The sequence below is a fragment of the Pseudopodoces humilis genome, chromosome 19 (assembly GCF_049639895.1).
Source record: "Pseudopodoces humilis isolate 2021_Gansu_Grassland_sample_001 chromosome 19, ASM4963989v1, whole genome shotgun sequence".
In the NCBI taxonomy this organism is placed as follows: domain Eukaryota; kingdom Metazoa; phylum Chordata; class Aves; order Passeriformes; family Paridae; genus Pseudopodoces; species Pseudopodoces humilis.
The window spans coordinates 8,193,182-8,211,123 of NC_142218.1; the positions used below are offsets into that span (position 1 = coordinate 8,193,182).

General features: G+C 50.1%; 2 protein-coding genes across 8 annotated transcripts in view; one reads left to right on the top strand and one right to left on the bottom strand.

Moving 5' to 3' along the window:
• Positions 1-587: 587 nt before the first annotated feature.
• On the top strand, positions 588-5,194 carry SLC2A4RG (SLC2A4 regulator). 2 transcript variants are annotated; one of them, XM_088064585.1, is made up of 8 exons: positions 588-689; positions 1,588-1,739; positions 2,450-2,559; positions 2,640-2,884; positions 3,241-3,341; positions 3,450-3,708; positions 3,931-4,010; positions 4,093-5,194. In XM_088064585.1, the coding sequence occupies exons 1-8, from the start codon at positions 588-590 to the stop codon at positions 4,202-4,204; spliced, it is 1,161 nt and encodes a 386-aa protein (XP_087920711.1). In that variant the 3' UTR covers positions 4,205-5,194. The 2 variants fall into 2 exon arrangements, with proteins under 2 accessions (XP_087920711.1, XP_087920710.1); XM_088064584.1 differs by lacking the exon at positions 588-689 and having other exon boundaries at positions 1,055-1,739.
• A 450-nt stretch (positions 5,195-5,644) lies between these two features.
• The window catches only part of ZBTB46 (zinc finger and BTB domain containing 46), a 50,553-nt gene continuing 38,255 nt past the window's right edge, over positions 5,645-17,942 (bottom strand). For 4 of the 6 annotated variants that reach the window (XM_014254056.2, XM_088064412.1, XM_014254055.2 and 1 more), the window contains 4 exons: positions 17,757-17,808; positions 17,354-17,665; positions 13,787-13,962; positions 5,645-10,521 (listed from right to left, as the gene is read on the bottom strand). In XM_014254056.2, coding sequence (XP_014109531.1) covers positions 10,135-10,521; positions 13,787-13,962; positions 17,354-17,665; positions 17,757-17,808 — 927 coding nt within the window. In that variant the 3' untranslated portion in view covers positions 5,645-10,134. Of the gene's footprint in view, positions 10,522-13,786; positions 13,963-14,274; positions 17,666-17,756; positions 17,809-17,942 lie in introns of those variants that run through there. The other 2 variants (XM_005524763.3, XM_088064413.1) reach the window with 2 other exon arrangements.

Here is a 17,942-nt window from a genome sequence, read left to right on the forward strand (position 1 = left end):
AAGTCCACAGGAGCCGTCGGGAGTTTTGCGGGATGCTCCTCGGTGGCGGGATCCCCTGTTTATTTGGGGGGCGCCCAGAATCCAGTGTCGTAATAACAAAATCGGAACATTCGGGGGTCCTCCGCAACTTTTGGGGAGCGCCGCGAGTTTGGCGGGAAAAGGAGGGGTGAGTTCACGGTGGCCCTAGGGGTGCCGGCGGGGACCCAGTGGTGGTGTGGGGGGGTAACACGGGCGGCCTGGTGGAGGTGGGGTGGGGTTTTGGGGGAGGGGGGGTTGTTTTTTTGGGGGGTACCGCGGGCAGCGCGCGCGGCGGGAGGGCGGGGCGCGCGAAGATGGCCGCTGCCGGCGGGGGCGTGGCGCGGCCGGGGTGGGGGCGTGGCGGCCTCGCGAGGGAGGGGGCGGGACCGCCCCGGGCGAAGTGGCAGCGGGCCGCAGCCAATCAGCGGCGCGGAGAGCGGCGGCCGCGTTCCAGCCCGCTCGCGCCGGCCATTGGCGCGGCGCTCGGGGGGCGTGGCCCGACCGGCGCCGACACCGGGGCCGCGCGCGGCGGAGCGCGCTCCCCCCGCCGGGCCGCGGCCGCTCCGCGCATGGACCCCCCGCGCCCGCCCGCGGTCCTAATGCCCGCCCGCCGCCGCCGCCGCCCGCCGCCCCCGCCCGCGCCGCCCGCCGCCCGCGCCGTCGCCGCCAAGGTACCGGGGGGGCCGGCGGCGGAGACCGGGGTGGGATCCGGGGGAGGCGGCGGGGGGGCGGTGACAGCTGACAGCGGCCCGCCCGAAACTTTCCCCGCCGGTAAAATGGCGCCGCGATGGGATAAACTTTGAGGGGCGGGAATGGGGGGGGGTTTGTGGCGGCGGAGCGCGGGGGATGGTGGTGGGTCACATCACCCGCACCCCCGGGGGGATCGCCTCTCCTGGATCGCGGCTCTTTGGGATCTTCCAGGGATCTCCCGCCGCGGGGATCCGCCCAGCCCCGCCCCAGGGAGACCGGCTAGGATCCGCTTGGAGCGGGATCCGCTTGGAGCGGGATCCGCTTGGTGCTGGATCACGGGGGATGTCCCTGGAGTGGGATCCACTCTGTGCCGGGGCTCAGGCAGTGGGTGCCGGTGTCTGGGATGGGCCTGGCAGGCACGAGTAGGCTCCCAGCCCTGGATCCCGGTGATCCGCTCAGAGCGGGATAAACTTGGGGTGTGGATTCATAAGGTGTGGATCTATACCGGGATGTGGGATTTGGGTGCTGCCACCTTAGAGCTGCGTTGCCAGGAGAGTGTCAGGTCGTCTCCTGGCTCTGGAGATCCCTGCTGGATCCCTGCTGATGCTCAGCCAGTGGATGATGGTGCTGGCAGCAGCATCACAGGGGGATCTGGAGAGTGCTAAGGATCTCCTGGCTGGATCCCACTGCGACCTGGTGGGATCCACTTGGGATTTACCCCAGGGAGACCCACGGAGTGGCTGGCAGTCCCACCACAGCCCTGCCTGGAGGCGCTGCTCCAGGTCCCCAAATCCACCTCCCCATCCCACCGAGGTCACGGGGATCCCTGCGGAATCCTGCGCTCGGGGATCCCCGCTGCCCATTGCGTCTCTCCCGCAGGCTCCGCTGGGATCCGAGGGCTGGCTGGGGGAGCTGCCGTCGCGCCAGGACCCAGCCAGCCAGGAGGCCATGCTGCGGGTGCTGGATGCGGGGCTGGAGCGCTGCCTGGCGCTGCACTCGGCCGTGCAGTGCATCCCCGTGCCCCGGCACAGGTAGGGACACCGGCACGGCCACCACCCTCCCACCAGCACCGGCCTCACTGCCGGGATTTTTTCTGCAGGAGGACTTTGGCCGCTGTTGGCCACGCCGGGATCCCCGGCGGTGAGCGGCTGTCCCGCAGTGGCAGCTCTGGGGACTCCCAGCTGGGAGCATCACCAGGTTATCCGTTTGCAAAATGGTTTTGGGTGCTCTTGACCTCTCGCTTTTTTTTTTTAATCTAAAATTTTATAGGTTTTTTTTCCACCTCAAGGAACTGTTTGGCCTTAGGCAATCCATCCCTGTGTCTTTGGGCAGGATGCAGGTGCCAGTACCTTCCAGCACAGTGCTGCCCACGGGCATGGAGGGTTGACCCTGGCATGGCACAAGCAGTGGCATTTTGGCAGCCTGCCTGCACCTCTGCCTGCACTGCTGCTTGTGCCATTCCCAGGGGAATTACAGACAGCTGCTGGGATGATCCCTGGAGGGATCAGCAGCATCTCAGGGTGTGGGACACCTGTGGGTGCCTTTCCGCCTGGTAATGCCACCAGCATGGTGGGGCTGCTGCGACCTTGTGCCACCCCTGTACCCCCACACAAACCACCCTGGGATGGGTGCAGGCCACCGTGGGTGGGAGGTCCTGGCACCTCAGTGGGGGAGGGAAAGTGATAGGGTATCTCAGGGGGCTCGTCCATCCTGACACAGCCCCCTCTGCTCTCTCTGGCAGGAAGCTCTCGGGCAAGGCAGGCATTGATGAGGTGATGGCAGCCGCGGTGCTCACCAGCCTCTCCGCCAGCCCGCTGGTGCTCGGGCACCCACCGGCCACTCATGCCCCAGGTGAGAGCATTTCCCTGTCTCCCCATCCCTGGATGTGTCCCACGGCAGGACCTGACCTTCCTCTTCCTCCTCCTCACCAGAGCCTGGCAGCGAGGTCTGGAAGGAGGCTCCTGCCATGTCCTCCAGCTGCAGCAGCAGCAGCAACACCAGCGGGGACTGGAGCTGGGACCCCTCCAGTGACCGATCCACCCCCTCCACCCCGTCACCCCCCCTCTCCAGCCACGTCCCCAGCACCTTCCTGCCCGGCCCACTGCCGGATGAGGGCCCTGATGAGCCCGACGGCACCCACTTCGTCTTTGGAGAGCCCACCCCACGGAAGAGGAAGGTGGGATGAAGCTGGGGATAGTGATAGGGGTGAAGCTGGGTTTTGGGACTAGAAAGGATAGGGATGAAGACAAGGGTGAGGTTAAGGGTGGGGATGACAGTTGGGATGAGGTTGGGTATGTGAATGAGTTTGGGGATGGGGATAGTGAGGATGGAGATAAGGAGGAAGATCAGGGTTTGGGGTGGGAATTAAGAGGATGAGGTTGGAGATAGGGTTGACGGTTGAGATTAATTTGGGGGTGTGGGTGATGACAGAGGTAATGTTGGGGATGACAATGAGGATGATATTTGGGAAGACAGTGGGGCTGGGGATTAGGTTGGGGATGGAGCTGCCAGCCTGACACGTCTCTCCTGCAGAACTCCACCAAGGTGATGTTCAAGTGCTTGTGGAAGAGCTGCGGCAAAGTCCTCAGCAGCTCCTCAGGGATGCAGAAGCACATCCGAACCATGCACCTTGGGTAAGCACATGGGCTACCCCTGGACACCCCCAGACCCCCTGATATCCCTTCCAGGGTCCTGTGGTGCTGGGGGGACAATGTCCCAGCCAGCCTCTGCTCTCCCTGCAGCCGGAAAGCCGACTTGGAGCAGAGCGATGGCGAGGAGGATTTCTACTACACGGAGCTGGACGTGGACGTGGACGCGCTGACCGACGGGCTCTCCAGCCTCACTCCGGTCTCTCCCACCTCCTCGGTGCCTCCCGCCTTTCCCGGCCCCGAGGCTCCTCCGCCACCAGTGCTGCCCATCCTCGACCTGGCCCTGGCCTCCCCCTGCAGCCCCCCGGCCCCACCTGGCCGCTGCCACGTCCACACTGACCATGCGTACCAGGTGAGGGGCACAGGGATGGAGGGGACAGGGATGAAGGGGGACAGGGATGGAGTGGGACAGGGATGGAGTGGGACAGGGATGAAGTGGGACAGGGATGGAGGGGACAGGGATGGAGGGGACAGGGATGGAGTGGGACAGGGATGAAGTGGGACAGGGATGGAGGTGGGGCTGCTGCACTCCCTCATCACCTTGTCTGACGAGGGTTGTGTCCTCTCTCTCCAGGGCTGCCGGACCCCCCCACGACCACCACTGTCCCCCACTGTCCCCACCCTGCCACCACCCAAGCCACCGGCCGTGCCCAGGTGAGCCATGGCTGTCGTGCCCCACCCCATCCCCTCTCACCTGCGTGTGTCCCCTGGTTGTGACTTGTCCCCTCTGCTGCAGGCGGCCGCGGGGAGAGGCCAAGAAGTGCCGCAAGGTGTACGGCATGGAGCACCGGGAGATGTGGTGCACGGCGTGCCGCTGGAAGAAGGCCTGCCAGCGCTTCCTCGACTGACGGAGCCCCGCCGCTCCCTCCTTCTTGCACATTTTGCACTCGAGGTGCCTTCGCGCCCCCCCGGCCGCCCCCCCGGACTCAGGGAACGGCCCCCCGAAAGCTTTATGCTCACACACGCCCCCCCCCTCCCCCGCCACGGAGCTTGTCCCCCCTGCCTTTTTTTCCCTTCGAAAATAAGCTAAATCCAACAATCCAACCCCGCTCCTTTCCGGCGGGGGCTGGCAGGGGGTGTCTGGCTGCTCCCGGCCCCCTCCCCGCTCCGGTTTGGGGACCCCCCCACGGCTCAAATAAGCTGTGCCTGTGGCCAGCGGGGGCTGGAAAAGGGGGTGTCCGTTCCCAGCCCCAGTGCCCAGGGCAGAGGTGGGCGCCTGCCCCCCCTCACCCCCCCAGGGGGGGTTTTTACTCTTTGTAATGTCATTTCTCTCTCTCGTTTTGGGGAGCCCCCGCCGGGGCGATGCCCCGGGAAGTGCCTGCAGGAATGCGCCCATTTGCACTATGCCAAACTGCACAAAGAGGGGTCTTTTTGTTTTCCTTTACTTTTATTTTTTTTTTTTTTCCTTCGTGTGGTTTTTATTTTTTAAATAAAATATATGAAAATTCGTATTTTTACATACTCCCACAGCACGAGAGCGCGTGGGCCACGGCGCTGCAGCAGCGGGGTTCCTCCAGCCATGGGTGGGTGTCGAGGGGTTTAATTCACTTTAAACCCCCTTTTTACCCAAAAAACCCCCCATCTTCTCCTCAAAACCCTTTCTCCCCTCTTGTCCTGTCATTCTCCAGTCGAGGCAGCAGCTGGGGTTTGGCCAGGCCATGCCACCCTGCTCCTGTCCTCATGCAGGGAGGGGACAGGGAGAGGTGGTGGCCCTGCCACCCTCCTGCCCTGTGGGAAGGTTCCCTTTGCATCAGGGATGCCTCACTGCAGGGTCCCCCCTTGCAGGGGGTCAGACACTGCTTTGGCCCTGTGGGTCAAGGCTGGTGCTGTGCCCCTATTTGTCCCCTCCAGGGATGTGATGTATCAGATCCAAAAGAAAAAAAAATAAATATTTAGATTTTTTTTTTTTTAATGATTCCTATTCTTTAGTTACTGTTAAGACAGGCAGGGTGGGCACCTTGAGGCCCCTTGGCACCCCCAGACCCACTGCTGTTACCCCCTCCTGCATCCCACATCCCCCAGGGATGGCATCACCCTGTGCATCCTCCTGCGAGTTAATTTCATTTCAGATAATGCCCAAAAAATAAGGAGATTGCCACCAACAGGCAGCAGGGAGGGAGGGAATGAGCCAAAGGTGCCTGTTTGGGATGGGGAAGGAAGGGGGAGGGAGCAGCACCCCCAGCTTGGGGGTGAGCAGGGCTCCCTTCTGGTCCCCATCCTTCCACACAGGCAAGGAGGAAAATAATAATAATAGTAACATATTTTAAAAAAAGAAAAAGCAGACAAAATTGTAGCAGCAATTTCCCAATTTATTGAAACTGATTGATTTTTGCAGGTATGTCTAAGCTAAATCCCATCACAAAGGTTCTATCCGAGGGGCAGCCCCCGGCAGGCGAGGAACTGGGCAGCAACTAGAAAATAAAATCAGATTTACCTGAACTACATTGACAGAAAATCAGTACAACACAGCATGTTCTCCCACTGACTTCTGGTTACGAAATCTCCTCAACCTCCCCAAAATATTAAACACATCTTCAATACAAACACAGGTTTATAATAATTAATATAAAGTCAGTATAATATAGAATATTCCCAGCAAAAAATGAAAAAAAAATCAACAATCTTCAAACACTGTCCTTTTTGTGTTTGTTCAGCTTTATTTTTGTAGACAGGTTTAAAGCACGTTGAAAAATAAATATATATGAAAGCATACACACAGCACTCTGACTAGGGGGACTGAAACAAAAAAAAAAAAGGCTGAAATTCAAAACATGACTCAGGATCTACAAAATCAAAGGAACCATTAATTATGGCTTTCATAGGAGTCGCACGTGTCACACAGAATGAGTGAAAATTAGATTATCTTTCAGAATATTGCAAAAAATTCCAGTTTTTGCATTGTTTTCATGGAGTTTCTTTCCTTGAGGGTGATGTGCAAAAGGGGGAGCTTTGAGGAGGGGGTGCTCAGGGACAGTCACAAAATGCATCCCAAAAGCCACAGCTTTGCTTTGGGGATGTGGAGTGTTTAAAGGCAGGAGTGGGGAGAAGAAACAAAAGGGGGAGTAATGCTAGAGTGGAGTTCCTTCCAGACAAAAATAATTTGTTTTGTTGTCCAAAAAACTGATTTTTGATTAAAGAAAAAAAAAAAGAAAGGGAAAGGACAATCATTTTGCAAACCTTCATTAGAGAAGTCCCCCTCTGCCTCCCCGCAAAGCCGCTCCGCAGCTGTGAGGCTTTGGGGTGACCTTAAAAACCAACAAAACTGGGAAATTCATGATTTCGAGAATATTTTTTGGAAATCCCAAATCAACACAAGGACCTCGTTTGTCTCCATCCTTTAAGATGCTCTCCAAGTCCACGGATCCCTGGGATGTTTTCCAGAGGGCACAGACAGGATAATGTCCTCTGCCCCATTCTGCTCTCTACTCCTGGCACTCAGATTTAAAATAAAAAATGAGGGTAAATCAAGGAATTCAAGGAGGAACATTTACATGTACAAATGCTTTAAAAAAATGAATTGCAAATTCTCAAGACAGAGTATATCCATGTTTTACCTCTATGGGAGTTACTGTTTTGGAACTAAGTCTGTATATATATACACACACACATATATATATATATATATATTTAGAAAAAATTAAAAAAAGGGAACCTCAGTGAAGTATACAAAGCCCTGAAGGGAGATACAAAGACAAGATGCAGAACAGGCAGAATTAGTGGGGTTTTGTTTAAATCTCCAAGAGCAGAAGTTGCATAGGCAGTATAATCTGAGAGACCCTGGAGAGAAGCTGGAGGGATGCGATCACCTGGAGTGACTGATGAAGTTTTATAAAGTTTCAGCATAAAAAAACACACCCAAATTCCTTTTTTTCCAAACCTAAGTCGGAGCATGGAAGGTTAAAGATGAATCCCTGCATTTCCAACTCTGCACACCTCCATCAGAACAAAGCACTTCAATAGATATCAGGTGTTAGAAGGGTTTTATTTGGTACATGGTGTGTTGTTAGTGGGACAGAAGCACGTGCGAGGTTATGACATGGGAAAAGTTAGTTTTTATGCAGGTTTTCCATTTTTCTCTCCCTTTTTTTTTTTTTTTTTGCTTTATTTTTTGCATCCTCAGTTCAAAGAGCCTCAAAGTGACACGATTTGGAAACACTCCTGAGTGCTACCTGGCTCTCTGCCCACCTTTAATAAAAACAAGGAAAAAAAAGAATAAAATATTTCCAAGGGAATTGTGAAGAAAGCTCTGCACTCCGTAACGCTGATGACAAAATTGAGTCACCCAAGGGCAGGGAGGAAGAGGAGGGCTTGGCCCACACCTGCTCCTCCTCAGAAGGTGGATGCACACACCAGCATTGGAGGGCACGGGCTGTCGGAATGTGACACAAACCCCAGGGGTTTGAACTGTTTGGGCTTTCAAATTCTCTTTTAAATAGATTTTTACATATAAAAAGCAAAGCTAAAGATAAATCTTTAAGTACTGTATGTATTTGTCTACATGCAACAGGTGAGGCTGCACATTCAGACTTCAGGCACCCCCTAACCCCTCCATATTTACAGGGTAAATGACAATAAATAGAGAGCCCATACTCTGGGGGGTCCAAAATCGGGATAAGGGAACAGCCTCCTCACTCTGGGACCCCCCAAAACCACTGGAAAAGGGTATATAAAGGTCCAATTGTGACATACTGGGTGGGTTTTTACGGGTTTTTAAATAGGGGAGGAGAAGGAAAAGAAGCTAAAATGCAAAATAAGATTTTTACAAGTTAAGAAAATAGTTCCTGCATGACCTGCTCTGCTCTTCCCCTATTTAAGGAAGAGGGTTTTCCATGCTCACAGCCTAAAGCAACAAGAGCCACCAACCCCTCCAGTCCAAGGGGCAGCAGCAGCAGGGCTGGTGTGGCCCCACTGCGCCACACAGAGGGATTTAGGAAAGATCTGTGTTCCCACATCACCAACACCCCCAAATCGACAGGAGCTTGGAGGCTCCCAATGGAAGCAACAGGGAACCAGGGTGATGGATGTGGAGAGGTGGTGAATGTCTGCAAGGAACTGAAGAGCAGAGAAAGGGAGTGAATACCATAAACCCAGGATGCAGCTGGAAGGAGGGAATGGAGAGAGAATCCAGCTCCTGCAGGTGCCAGGATCAAGGCTCCCACCACGCTCCACAAAATCCTGGCACCGAGTGGCTTAAATCCTTTCAGATTATTTGCTTTATGTGGGTTTATTGTACAATATACTTTTAATTCCCTTGCTGGGTGGAACCATGCTTTTCCTCACGGACTACCAGGCCTGCAGGAAGGAAAATAGCACCTCGAGTCATTTGGCTTCTGGCAATGGGTTGTCTTTTGTGGCAGGTTTCAAGGTACCACAGTCACAGACATCGTAGAAAATTGCTCAACGGCAAGAATGGAGTGAGGTCTTCGGCTTTTTCTTTTTGTTTAAAAAAGCACCAGAAGCAAAGAGGTGAAGGTAGAACAAGCTGTTTCTCAGGAATAAGACAGTTCCAACACATGCTGTTGCTGTTGTTATTTAGGTGTAGCTGGAAGAAGGCAACAGTGGCCGATATGAACAGGGAGAATCCAACTATCTGGAACAGCCCCACAGAGTCTGAGGAGACACTGGGAGAGAAACCTGGTTCTTATTTAAAGAAAAAATGGTTTATTGGAAAATTTACACAGAACCACTGCAACTAAAGCTGAGGGTTTTTGTCATTAATTAAGTAGGTGTTAGACCTACCCATGATCAATGAGAATGTTGAGATTGGCAAGGAAGAACAAGGAAGAACAGGTGAAATCCTGGCCCCACAAAAGTCCATGGGACGGGAGCAGCAAGATTCCACCTTGCTGGGAACTCCTCACCTCGGCTTCTTGCCTTTCCCAGCTCATCCTGCACTTGGCCAAATGCCTCGGTTTTGCTACAGTTTGCATATATTTGTGAAAAAGGCAGCTGAGCAAAGGGAGAAAAGTGAAGATATTTGTGGAGAAGAATGACAGGTACAGAAGTGTGTCCTCTAGAGCAAAAGGTGCTTCCAGAAGCACAAATGTGTTTTGGTGCCTGTGGATGACCAAGGCTGGAAGACAGGACTGGGTAAGATGCCAGTAGGTCCAAGAGAAGTCACAATCTGTCTTTGATAATGATGCTTTTGGAAGCTAAGAATCCAAGAGAAGTATTCATAAGGCTGTAATCTGACTTGCCTTTTGATCTATTTGGCTCCATAAAAAATAATTAAAACTCTTTAAATAACTTTGCAAAAGGTCTGTATCATCAGGGGAAGCCCTCCAACACATCCATCCATCTGCTTTCACAACCTTAGCTGAAATTCCACTGCTGCTGGGATTTTAGCACAGACAAGGTATTAAAAAAACCCAACCAACCAACAAAACTGCTTTGGACACAAAGACCTCCCTGGTGCTTGGTTCAGAGTGGGAAGGGGAGGAGGATTCATGTTTCACCAGCCTCCTCACACCTGCAGAGACTCCACCTCCCTCTTGGGAAGCCTGGCTGGCTTGGCCAAAGGGGTGGCCATGGGCAGGGGGTCACAGGGGGAAAGGGAAAAGGGGGAAGGCGAAGTCAGTCGTGCCGCTGGAAGCGACCCTGCTAAGACAGTGTCTGAGTGGAACAGAGAAGGACTTGTTTAGAAAACACAAGAGTTATTTCGCACACATGGACGACAACAAGGCTACTTAGTTTTTCCAACATACTCCTTCCTCCCCACCCTCCCTCCCCCTACAAACAACAGAGTGAAACAAAAAAAAAAACAAACAAAAAATAATCCCTAAGAAATCCAGGTAAAATCCTTGTCATTCTCCCCAGAGTTGTCCTGCTCCTGCGGGGAGTCGACATCTTTGTCATCATCTAAAATCACATCATCCTGTGACATCCCCACGTCATCCTTCCACTTGATGTCATCGTCGTCTCCCATCTCTTCATCTCCTTCCACTTTGATGTCATCTGGGTCTTCCATGTACTGCCCTTCCCCAGGGTAACACTCGTCTGGGGACCCTTCTCCCCCGTTGTGGTCCAGGTGGCCGGCGATGCCGCGGCCGGAGCAGTCGGCGCAGACGCCGTGGCGGCGGGAGCCGTGCTTGATCCCCACGCTGGCCGCTGACATGAACACCCGGTTACAAACCTTGCAGACGTATTTTTTATCTTTGCTGTGGACCTGGAGAAGAAGGGAAGACCACAGAGGTGAATGCCAACAGAGATGGAACGAAAGCTGCTCCCATGTCCTTGCAAAGGTAAATCCACAACTGCTATCTGAGATCACAACTGGCTTCCACCATGAACTCAAACCCACCACGATTAATTCAGCCCTGCAATGATGACACACAATAGAAAATCCTTTGGGGCTGCCTGTTCATTATCACACTCATAAGTCTGAGACAAACTTTTCTCATAATTCTTTTTCATCCTTTTCCCTTCTGTTTTTCTGGGGTGCAATAGTTGTATCACACCCACCACCAAGAGGAAAATGTTAAAAAGAAATTAAAAAAACAATCCACAGCCACCAGTTCTGTAAAGACCAGAGAAGAACAGCCCTGATCAAACCAGTGTTAATGTCATGGTGATTTAGTGGTCTCCCTCCTGATCCCACTGCTGTCCAGAACCAAAGAACAGAAGCACTTGGAATATCTCCTGTATTTCCCAAAAAATGCATCTGAATGCACTTCTCACCTTGTTTCTGACTACTTTGGTTTGTTTCTCTTCCATAAGCAATGCTGCAAGAATCCTGGGCATATGAAGCTATCCCAGAATACATGGCCAGTAAAGGAAGCAAGGAAAATCCTCTGCAGGATAAAGAATTCACTTCCAGAGTCAAACTGCACTATTCAGTGAGCAAAATTAAATACTTGGAGAAGCACAAAACACCTGATTAAAGGTGAAATTTGTCCCTGGCCGCTTTTGCCCTGCATGGAAGGCAAGGAGCTTGTCAAACCATCCACCTGCTCCTCTGCCAAAGGAAACCAGAGAAGTGAGAACTCCCAAACTCCACCACAAGGAGCCTCATCAGGTACTTTCACTTACACATCTACATGTAAAATACATATTGATTTTATTTATATATACAGAAAAGTTTATTTGGAAGGGACTCATGACAATCTTCTAGTCCAACTGTCTGACTGCTTCAGGGCTGCCCAGTATGTACTAAAAATATGTATTTTTCTTTTATTTTTTTTTATTTATTCTTTTATATATTAACACCACATGGGGACAGCACAGGCTCTCGATGCCCTGTGTCTGGCACTGATCCTCAGGAGACACTTTAGGAAGTGGTGCAGAAGCACACAAATAGTGCCAGTGGTTTGGGGCTGTTCTGAGCAGACCAGCAGCCACAAGAGCCTTGGGTACATATCACCAGTCCCTAATCCTTTTTAACTCATTTCTTCTTTTCATGCTCATAACAGCTCTGGGAAAGCTTTTGCCAATTAAAGCCCTTCCTTTTATTTTAGAGCAGCTGCCTGGATGCCTGCTCCCTGCTCCTGCCTCAGCATGGGATCACCAGCTCTCACCACCTGACTCTCCACAACCCTGCACTCTGGAACATTCAGTGGAGCTAAAGCTCCTTGGGAAGAGGACAAATTGACCCACTGTAGCCCCTCAGCCCTCACTACTGCAGGACACTGGCTCAGGCTCTGTATTGCACCAGTCCCAGCCGTGTTCAAAGCCTGTGAGTGCCTCTGATTTTCTCTGGCTGCAGGTTCCCCTGCTCTGAGCCAGTCCCCACGACATTCTTCTACTGCATCAAGCAAAGGCATTAAATTTTATCACTTTTTTTAAAGCAGTTGGACAGGGCTGCTCAGAGTCATCCAGCAGGATCTATAGGTATCACTCACTTTCAACCTGTACAAGAATGATTTTCAGGCATCAAAAGCTGAATAGGAGAACAGAAGGTGGGCAGGGGTGCAGAATAAGGGCTAAAAGAGCCATATAAAAAGAAATTATAAAACAGGTACTAAACCAATTTGTAATTATCACAGAATGGTTTGGGTTGGAAGGGACCTTAAAGCTGATCTAGTTCTGACCCCCTGCCATGGGCAGGGATACCTTCCACTACAGCAGGCTGCATTTCTACTGAAAAACTGATCACCTCTCTCCCTCTTTTCCAATGCTAACAGTTCAGTCAGCATGTTCAAGTGAGCCATATTCCTGGATGCAACTGAACAGAAATTAATCTTATGCCCTTCACAGCCAAATTAGTATTAAATACAGAAGCAGCATTTGTTCCTCAGTACTGGATAGTGCCATTGAAAAGATGATAGTCTAACTGATTAAATGCCAATATTTCAAGGAAGAGAAGGAGAAATATGCTGACAACATCCTAAACTTATGAAAATAAAATTTTAAAAAGGGGAAGTTCTCAGAAATAAAATGCTGGAGACAACCAGCCGGCAGAACAAGGTGCCCCCTGCTGCAGAACCAGTAACAGGTCTCAAAACCTGTGTGCTTGCAGCAGGACAGGACATGCTGGGATCTGCCTCCCAAACTCAAGCACCCAAGGAAAGAAGGAAGGGACATCTCAGGGAGCAGGCAGTGCCCAAGCAGATGGCTGGGCACTCATCCAAACAGACATGGGAGCAGCCAGAGAAAGAAGATGATGGGGATTTGGGTACTGTGGAAAATTTGGGCACACAGGGCTCCAGGATCCTGGTGTGGGACCTGGGGCATTACAGGTGGTGAGCCAGGCCTGCTGCTGGAATCGTTGCCTAGAAACTATCTGCTCTGCCACAATACCACCTCTACAACAAATTTTGAGGACCTCTTTAGGATGGCAAATCATTTCTACTTTGAAAAGAAAAATAATCAATGTTTGGCTCAAAATTTTGTTTCTGCAGAAGCTGTGAAGAGCCAGACACCAGCACCAGCCTCACAATCAGAGCTGAGAAGCCTCTTTAATAAGGTGTAAAAGCATTTTTGATAACTAAGCATGGCCAGACCAGAGTAGCTTTGCCTCAACTTCTTGCTGAGCAATGTGTTTTAAAGCTTTCTGCATCAAGTCATAGAGTTACAGAATTGTTAAGACTGGGAAAGTCCTCTAAGATCAAGTCCAATTGTTCCCTCAGCACTGCCAAGTCCACCACTAAATCATGTCCCCAAAAGACACATTTACACGTTTGTTAAACCCTTCCAGGGATGGTGACTCCACTATTGTCCTGGGCAGCCTGTGCCAGGGCTGAACAACCCTTTCAGTGAAGAATTTTTTTCTAATATCCAACTGAAACCTTGGAAAGCCTCTAGCTGAGCTTGGAGAGCAGGAGGAGGATGAACAGGCAGCCAGCCACGAGGCCTTGGAGAGGCAGGGGAAAAAGATATAGGAGAAGCCTTCAGATGAGCCCTGGGTGGCAAACAAAATCCAGACTTAAATGAGGTGAAACTCTTGTTCTCTTTACCCTGAACAAAAGGGACTCAGCCCTCAGCACTGCCCTTACCAAGGTGTGGCGCTTCATGTGCTCCCGGCGGGTGAACTTCTTCCCACAGATCTCGCAGGGATAGGGCCTCTCTCCCGTGTGGGACCGCATGTGTCTCTTCAGGATGCACTGGTGCATGGCAGAAAAGCTGCAGTACGGGCACTTGAACTTCTTCCTGATGACTGTGAACTCGTTGACTGCGAGAGAGAAAGCAGAACACACAGATTAACCTAAGATTGTCTCAAAAAAGTCTTCTCATTGACTATTTCACTATTCAATTAGTGAAATCACACTCTTACCCCTTAACCATCTACAGGTTTTTAATTCTTACACTGTGCATGACCTGCATCCTCAGCACGCTCCTCCCCAGCCACCTGCTTCCAACACATCCATGGATTTCCAACAGCTGATTCCTGACTCTGATTCAAGATCCCTCATGCCTGCATTCAGCTTAAATCACTCAAAACCAGTATTTTCAGCTTCTGTATTTAAAAATACTCACAGAACACTGTTTGCAGCTATAGTTTTATTGAAAACTATTTTTGCACCAAATAGCCACATATTTAGTTCCGGTATCTACAAAAGGAAACACCTCAAAAACAGCAGCATGGTCAGAAAAATAAGTGTATTGCAGCATTAACATTTTCACAGTCCTGTAAAATATAGGCACCCACAGTACATCTATTTAATGCACAAATACCAGCTTCGATATGAGCATCATCCTTTGTCTAAACGACAATATTTTATAGAGCAGCATTAAGTGTAGCAGCATTAAGGTCCTAAGAAATCATCTTTAATATGATCATCAAGGTGATAAACAGCAGCACCATGGGTAAAGAGCTACTGGACACAGCACCAAGAAACGGAGAAGGAAATAGAAACAGTGACACAGTAAAAATCTGTGTACTTAATGCCACTAAAATATTTATGGAAATGTGTGTTTTTAAAATCAACACAATAATGCTTGGGAAAAAAAATCTTTGGTATGGTCATCTCAAGTAACTTATTTCACTGAGGTTGTTAAAGGAAACAGGCTCCTACATCCCTGAGAGTGAAGGAAAAGCACTAGTGATGCCTGATGGAGCTGCTTTGGATTAACCTGTCATCTAGTTAATAATCAGTGAAATACTACATTCTTTGGGTTACTAGAAAGAATTCCCAAACTTCAGGAGAATTATTGTCCGCTAAATCCTCTTTATACTTAAGGTTATAAATAGCAAAGTGCAATTTAACTGTCAGACTCACACCTCCCGTCAGCTTCCCATGCCATTTCCTAACAGTAAAATCCTGCTTCTAACACCTGTTCTACACAAACCCAATAAAGCTCTGCCCTGTTATACCTTTCAGTTCTAACAATTTAAAAAACCTAGTCCTGATCCTGAAGGGAAGCACTGGAAACTGCCAGTGCTGAAGTCAGGAAGCACTCTGATGCACAGGCCAAGGAAAATACTACTAAAACCTCGATTAGAGACAGTGTTTACCTGCCTACAGAAAAAGGATTCCATGTTGAATTAAATTCTAAAATATAAGAAAAATGAGCAAACATGAAACCTTATTAACTATTATTATGTAATGAAACCTTTCAAAGTTTGCTGAAATTGCTTTTGCTGGCATCTTTCTTTCCCAAGTCAGACAAATCCTTCCCTGCATGTCCCAAATTTCCAGATAAGATTCATTGGGTTACAACTTTGTTTTCTGTCTCAGCTTTCTCTTTTCTCACTTGCTGATTATTTAAGAGTAAAATAAATAATGAGGCAATTACTCTGACATCTGTCACAAGGGAAGCTGACACTAAAAGCTGCACACACTCACAGACAGCCAAGATCCATGATACCCAAGATCTCAACGGGAACAAGAGTGGAAAAAATGAACCTGGCTTTGCAAAAACCATAACATTTAAACCCAAATGATTAAAGTGTACTGCAGTGATTACACAGGAACTTATCCTCAATTCTTACTGCAGCCTGCTCAAATGAAGAGGCAAGCTGTGGCCTCCCAGCCCCGGCATGGCATGGAGCCGTCTCCCTGAAGCTCTGACTCCCAGCAGGAACAGGTGGAGCAGAGCTGCACCAGAATACACCTGATCCTTCTCCACAAGCCCAAGGGCAGCAGGACTTGATGGGCTCTCTCATTCACCTTTCCACAGGAAAGGGCTGGGGAACAAGCTCCTCACTGAGTCCACATAGTGCACAACTATGTCTCATTTTTTGTCTCCCTGAGATGCAACAGTATCATGAGAAAGAACTTCCCTGAAAACTCTAGAGAACATTTGTACAAGTTAGCTTTTTTTCTCCTCAGCTGTCTCTCACACTGAGGAAAGAAACCCCACATGCTGACAAGCTGTGCTGCACACAGAGCAGCTGGGAAGCACTGCTCTTAATTATGCTACTTTCATTTCACAGTTACCATAATCTGGTTTTGTATGTAAATATATAGCAAGAGACAAAGAAATATTTAATCTTTTCAAAAAATAAGTGAATTTCATAAAATGAAACAGGAATTACAGATTTATACCCACCAGGAACAGCCATTACTGATTCTGTATGCACACCCCAAGTTACAATTAAATCTATGTAAAGCCTCCTTCCTCTGCTTCAACACCACCACACTGAGCCTGGCTAACTTAATTACAGTATATAAACCAAATGAGTCACAAAAATGTACAAAATCCCTGAAAACCACAGCCATACTCCAGGATGTTTTTAAAAAAAAAGCCCTGAGAGTACTGAAATAGAGTATCAGCAAAAGATGCAAGCCTTGCAACAACTTTCAAGCCCAAATAACATACTCTACTGCACATATGAACAAGCAGTATGTTTTTCTCCTTTGAAAGACATAGAAAACCACTTTACAAACAGCAACCCAGTGCTTCCACAGCTCCTAAGTTCACAGTGAAAACCCCTGGAATGCCCAAATGGTCTAATGGACAGAGCACTAGAGCAGAATTCAGAATTGAATTCTATTATTAATTCTATTGCTAGCACTTTCAACAACCTGAGGGATGTTATTTTCCTGAGGAATTGGAGGAAGACATCACCATTTCTTTTATAAAAGCACTTTGAGATCTACTGATAAAGCAGTTGAAGGTAGTGTCAGAACACAGAATGAGCACTCCAATAAAACAGCCGAAGTGCTTGTTTTATGGACCCAAAAAAGTTATCTTTGCACAAAAACTGCCCCAAGGCTGCAGTGACACAGCATCTGGAACCAGCACAGCATCAACTGACCACCTTTGGGGAGTTACTCTATGAAACGACACCTGTGGAACGTTTATTTGCAGCACGAGAACCATGGCACAGTTTGCTTTTCCTAGTTCAAGGAAGTGTCTCATATACAACAACGGCAGCTACACATCCTCAGGATCCTCGCTCGGTCCTACACTGTCCAAAAGCTCCAGCCCAGCCAGGTGGGCAGAGCTCAGGTAACACATTTTCACGTGGCTACTGAGGTTCTTCTGGGTGCCGAAGCCCTTCCCACAGCAGAGACAGACAAAGGTGCGCTCGCTGGAGTGCACGGACAGAAGGTGCCGCTTTAAGTCTGTCTTGTCACGGAACAGCTTGGCACAGTTAGGACACTGCATCTTCTTACAGTGGAAGTGGATGGTCTTCTCGTGCCGATCCATGTTGGATTTCAGAGTGAAGCTGGCGGGGCACTTGGAGCACTGGAAGCGGCCGAGCTGGCCGGCAGCAACGCCGTCGGCGAGGCCGGGCCGGGAGCAGTCGAGCACGTCGAGCGGGAGGAGCATGGAGAAGGCGTGCTCGTGGATGTGCTCCTTCAGCTCCTCAGCACACTGGAACACCCTCCTGCAGAAGCCACAGGTCAGCCTCTTGGCCAGGGCCGAATCCAGGAATGCCCCATCGGCGGCGACATCCGTGTCTTCAGATCTCGGGAAACTCGAATCTGAAACGGAACCGTGGGTACACACGCACGGATCAGCTTCTTCTGGTATAAAATAACTACAGTTTAAAGATGTATTTTTCTCTCTGCTTACCTGAGTCAGAATTATCAAACTGCCAAAGTGCCAGAAATCCATCGTAGGTGGCCTGCAAAGGTAAAAGCACAGGGAAGTTAAGGCAGGCATTTCCAAGAGCCTGTCCTGCAGGCAGAGCTCTGCCTCCCATCGCTGTCACTGCCCTCATCCCTGCTCTAAGGGAGGCTCTGCCATTTGACCTGGCAA